At 32.6% G+C, this 6,214-nt stretch overlaps 1 protein-coding gene across 1 annotated transcript; it reads right to left on the reverse strand.

The window, feature by feature from the left end:
* Positions 1 to 905: 905 nt before the first annotated feature.
* On the reverse strand, positions 906 to 3,817 carry LOC126677872 (probable receptor-like protein kinase At2g23200). Its single transcript, XM_050372686.2, has one exon. The coding sequence runs from the start codon at positions 3,675 to 3,677 to the stop codon at positions 1,215 to 1,217; it is 2,463 nt and encodes an 820-aa protein (XP_050228643.1). The 5' UTR covers positions 3,678 to 3,817; the 3' UTR covers positions 906 to 1,214.
* Positions 3,818 to 6,214: the final 2,397 nt, after the last annotated feature.

A 6,214-nucleotide genomic window follows, 5' to 3' on the forward strand; every position in this document is an offset into this window, starting at 1 on the left:
CGATGAATTTATGCATTCTTTATCAGACTAGGGTATGATGATTTACATTCAATGGTAGGAGTGCGCAAACATCGAATTGACACATTCAGTTGGCTTCTGTTTGAAATCGGAAAAAATGTAGTTAATTTTTGGTACAAACCGAATAGAAAAACCGAACCAAATCGAAGAACATGAGTAACAGATGTCATGATGCACGTAGACCTTGACAAAGCTATGTTTCTTGTTTTAAAAATGTTTTTGTTTCCGAAACTTTTAGAAGCCCACACGAAACGTTTTTCGGAGCCCTTTTCGTAAATAAATTAACACCCCTTTCCTTAAAAATATTAAAGAGTTCATTATAAATTGATATACATATACAATTAATTACCTATAATTATTCACATTATCCACAATCTACAAATAAGAACTCTTCTTTTTAAAAATACAACTGATGCAATTCTGGTTATAATTTGCTATGAACTTAAATTTTAATTATATTAGTTATTATAAAATATATTAGTTTATTTACATTTAAATATTTGTTTTATATACAACTTATATTCATAAAAATTTTAATTTTTTTATTTATAATTTTACTTATATTATTTACAATTGTACACGTTTGTTTCCGTTTTTTATATTCTGAAGAAAGCAGTTTCGTCGTTTTTATGTCCATTTGTGTTTCCGTTCCGTGCAACAAAGATAAGTCTCAGGTGTCATTCTACTAAAGAACCTCAAACTATTTAGGTATAAGAGGATGGTGAAAAACCTGGATATTTTTGTCTACTCAACAAGAAAAAGAGAAGAAGAGAAACATTAGGTTTTAGTGTAATAATATGGAGCCATTGCATCTGAAGTTAGGTTTTAAATTCAAGTTCTAGCGTCTTTTTTCACGAACAGAAAACCCTGACACTGTGGAAAACTAGTTGAAAAGTTATATAATTCAATTTCATTTCCAATGTATCATGTTATTCAATGTGAATTTTCATCATAATATTGATGAGAAGAACACTAAAAACACATAATTCAAGCAAAACAAGTTACGAGACTGATCAACCTAAGCAGTCCGAAGTTGAACTAACAATCATAACTTAGCGATTACACGTTTCCTTCTTCTTCAGGCATTCACTGACCTTCAACACATTCTTCTAAAGCGTTATATTGCCCGTAAATGTTGAAACGGGAAAATGCTGAAGCATCTCCTAGAACGAAACGTCAAAACATAACAACATAGATTATCTGGGACCATCAATCATTGACTGGGAGAATACAAGCTTGGAGCCAAATTCGTCATCATCTCCATTGGAATTACAATCTTCGTCGCCAGGGAAATTGGTAGAACTTGCAGGAAATATATAACTTGATGAAATATCTGTTGTGCTGTCCTCATGTGGTTCTCTGTGTACTGCAGTATGTTGCAACTGCAATGCATATTGCAAATCCCAGCATACATCAAGCATTGTAGGCCTATCAGCTCCTTGTAACTTCAAACACCTTTCCGTTATTTCGCCAAACTTCCTGAGCGAACTAGGATTTATCTGTCCACCTAATAAAGGATCAGCAATCTTTTCTAGTTGCCCTTTCTTTTGCCATATCATTCCCCATTCAGCCAAGTTTATTTCCTCTCTCCTTGACGAACTAACAATAGGCGGTCTAGCACAAAGAACTTCAAGAAGTACCACACCGAAAGCATATACATCCGATTTATAGGTCAACTCAAGAGTTCTAACATATTCAGGATCGAGATATCCGAAACTACCTTTAAGATCCATATCGTCATGGTCTGGATCAGGAGCACCGGATTGTGAGAGACCGAAATCAGCAACTTTGGCAACATAATATTCATCAAGCAAGATGTTTGTTGACTTAACGTCACGATGAATGATTCCCCAATCCGAACCAGTATGGAGGTAATGAAGACCTTTTGCTGCACCTATGCACATTTCAAGCCTTTGCTTCCAAGTTAATTGCGGTATTGTAGATGAATTGATCGAATCCTCTTTCGATGTATATAAGTGGTCTCTTAGAGTTCCCTTTTCCATGAATTCGTAAACCAATATCATCTCAGATCCTTCGTCGCAGTATCCAATTAAGGAAACAAGATGGCGATTGTGAATTTTGGATAGAACAGTAACCTCAGTTTGGAATTCTGGAAGGCCTTGACCGTGACCCGACTCACTTCGTTTCACAGCCACTTTCATGCCATCCGAAAGGGTTCCTTTGTAAACCTTACCAAATCCGCCCTCACCGATCAACAACTTGGTGTCAAAGTTGGATGTAGCAGCTAGAATTTCAGATAAAGGCATCTTCAGATTGAGGTTAAAATTAGGAAGAGGGGAGGCAGAGTTTTCGCTTGTCGCGGGCACCCAACTGTGAGGCCTAGCTCTTCCTTGGGGAGTCTCATCCTTCATAACTAAACCCTTAGCTCTTCTTCTATATCTCACAATAAGCAACAACAACATTATCAAAATGAAAATCATAGCCCCACCGGCAACTGCAAGTCCAATTATGAGATTCTTGTGTTGGCCTCCATGTCCATCCACAGAATCGTTGAATAGGAGGGTTGTATTTGACACAAATTCCATAATCTCTATACCATTTAGAAAAGCATTGCTGGTTTCAGAAGTGTTGTTAGGACCAACACTGATTTTAATGTATCCAGAATCATCAGAATCAGCCACAAAGTCGAGGAAATATGGAGTTTCCGTCTCAGTAATTTCAGGATAACCAATGTGATGTTCAAAGTTCGAATAAATGTGAAGTTCAAAGTTCAAAATACCCCCTGTCTGACTCAAAATATCGCAGATATGGAAGCGAATAAAATGCTTAGCCTTCTTTCTGACACGGAAATGCCAAGTTATGTTGGACGCATTGGAGTTGATTTGCTTGCAAGTCTTGTACACAATGTCCGGAGCAATGTCTAGAATTCCCTCCTTCCCAGTGAAGCTACCAGAAAACGCAGTACAGTTGTTGGCAGAATTTTTGGAGACTAGGTACTGATCATCTCCAGTCCATTCCCTCCAGAGGGGGCTATCCATTGTTCTACTGACCTCCGAACCACCAACATTTATCCTGTAAAGTGTTCGTAAAGAATTCGAATGCACACCAGAGTAAAACGTACCATTTACCGGAAAGACTGCAATGGCTGAATCGTTGATAAAGTCGTCAGGAAGACCAATAACTTCAATAGCATTAACAAAAGCAAGTGATGAATTATGAGCAGGAATGAAGTATATTTTAAACGTTCGAGCATTGACAGTGGTAAAATACTCGTTGACAGTCGCTTGAAAGTCGCTAGCGCGTCTAGCGCTAAACAGCAAGAATTTCGAAGAAGTCGCGACATCAAATGAGGCATCGGAAAGATTATTAGTTCCATCATACATGAATGGAAAGAAATGCAGGCGAATTATGTATGTGGTATTGCTAGTGAGTTTAAACTCATACGATGACTGTTGCTCGAAAATTCTTGCTGTTTGATAAAGAACAGGTAATGAAACTGAGGTGTTTCTGATAGATTTGCTTGTTCCTACTACCTTAAGAGAATCAGAATTGAAGACATCATCACCAACAAAAGTCCGGTGGTCGACGGAAACACTGGACTTTGATCCACAGTTGATGAAATAAGTATCAGCTGCTAATGATGAAACTACAGGCAGAAGAAAAAGGGATGGGATGAGCAGCAAGTGAAACTTTTCCATTGAAATTTTCAGATGTTTGTATGAGTGGATAGACAACACAAATTTTGAAGTGAGTGGTAATAATAGAGCTTAGCTTAGCAAGTTGCATTGTAGGGCATACAAATGTTCAACACAAAGACAAAGAATTCATGTTGACTTGTAATCTTGCCTATTGTGAATCAACTTCTTCGTCTTGCTTAGGTAGGTTCCTGCTTAAGTTCAAGGGGGACCCACTCCTGGTCCATGCTCGCACGTTCCGCGGCTAAAATTAAATTTTAATAAATATTTTCTCTGTTGTATTAAAATGTAAAAAATTATAATTTTTGGTTAGAAAAAAATACTGTTTTTAATGTTTGTTAATAAGAAAAATTATGAAAATATCTTTATAATTTTTTTTTAACCAAGATAGATTCATTGAAGGAGAAGAAAAAGATCAAAGTACAAAAATGAAACAATAAATAAATATATGGTATATTTTTATAGTTTCATCATATGTACATAATTTAGTAGAAGATAGTTTAGTTTTTTTAACTCATTAATCCATAATATTTCATTTTTGAAATTAAAAGGATATTTTAGGAACATCCAAATAACTTACCTATAATTTCTAAAATAATTACGCAAATTGAAATTGAAATTAATTAAGTTAAATTTTAGAAAACTTTGATCCACAATTAATATAATTAGGAATAATCCATTTTTAAATTCTTAAACTATACATGTTTTTTTATCCGGTCCTTAAATTATTTTTTGTCCTTATCTGATCATTCAACTTAGCAAAAATTCATTTTTGAGTCCTTAACTGACAAAACAACGTCGTTTTTATCGCTTAGGGACTTAAAAATAATTTTTCGCTAAGTTGAAAAATCAGATAAGTACAAAAAATAGTTTAATACCAGAGGAACAAAGCATGTATAATTTAGGAACCTGATTCCAAATAATTATCATCTGCTAATGATGAAACCAATGTTGTCATAACCGGACCGGATCGGCCGGTCGGATCGGATTAACTGAGAACTGGTCATCTATCCAGTCCGGTTGAACACTAAAAATCCAAATTCATAAAACCGGCCTAAAACCGGATTAAACCGGTAAAACCCGGTTTGTTATAAATATCGTAAGAATCCAGTTTTTGAATTATCTATACTATATATAAAAGCACGGATGGGGGGGGGGGGGGGAGGGGAGGACAGGCAAATTTACCAAATAATCCTCTCTTAATGATTCTTTAAATTATGGTTTTATGGTAATTTGTTAATCAAATAATTTAATAATTTAAACATTCGTTTACTATTATTACTAGGGAATAATTGAATTAGAATAAGAAATCTAACTACTACTACTAAAAAAGAACTTAATTAGATCCCTTATTCTATACAAATTACTAAAACTTCTTATTATGCAATGTAATCTTTAAACAATATTTGTCCATTAAACCTCTTTTCAATAGCAAGTTTTCTCGGTCATTTATCAGATATTATTATTGGGTATGCTATCACATGGAAAGAAAAAAAATTAATATGTCAGTTTAGAGTATTTCGTGGTTAAGAATAGTTAAACATTGAATCATATATTATGATGGGATGCATCTAGGTTATTTTTTTGTTATTTGTTAGTTTGCATGAAAATTTTCTGCATTTGTTTAGCATTCAGATAATCTTAATTATTTTAATTTATATTTTTGTTGTCTTTTATAACAATACTTAATAGATTAGGTAATAAAAATTAAATAATTACTACTAATTTTTTTATTAAAAATTGGAGTCGAGAAATCAGGAAACGCACCCGAGCATTTCAACTAGGTTGACACCCTCATAGCGTATACATCATTTTTCTCGCAACCATATATTAAAATCAAAAGAAAAAGTTTGATAACAAATAATTACTACTAATTATTATCTTTCCGAATACAATACTTATTAGTGTTAATTAAAATTAGATTAATAATCAAAATAAATTACTTATAATACTATGTAGGAATAATTGTTTAGAGTACAAACTCAAATAGACTACTTCAATATTTAATAACTATTATTTTAATTATTATTTAATTTAGAATTTTAATTAAGATAAATTATTTTAATAAATTATTAATTTAATTATTATTTAATATTTTCAATTTATATTCTCTATAAATAATATAAACTACTATATCAATAATTATTTAATATTTTACACTTAAATATAATTTATAATTATAAAATTAATTATTAACTAAACATACATATAATATTTTGACGAGTTATACCACGAGTCACATGTGAAACATGTAAAGCAACACTAGTAACTTAAAAAGCTGCAGATTTGCTCCAGCGGGACCACTATTTCTTGTCCTTCACACATCTTCTTTCCTTTTTGTGTAATTGGCCACTCTCTTTGTTAATATTATTGCCACTATAACTACCCCAAAGAACACTATTGTTCTTAAATAACTTTTTTTTCTTTTTAAATATGTACTGATAATATTTATTTATCAAATATAATTGTAATTTATATATTTAATAATTAATTTTATTTGAATATACTATTATATCTTTTATTTATAAATTTTATTATAT

The sequence above is a fragment of the Mercurialis annua genome, linkage group LG4 (assembly GCF_937616625.2).
Source record: "Mercurialis annua linkage group LG4, ddMerAnnu1.2, whole genome shotgun sequence".
Taxonomy (NCBI): domain Eukaryota; kingdom Viridiplantae; phylum Streptophyta; class Magnoliopsida; order Malpighiales; family Euphorbiaceae; genus Mercurialis; species Mercurialis annua.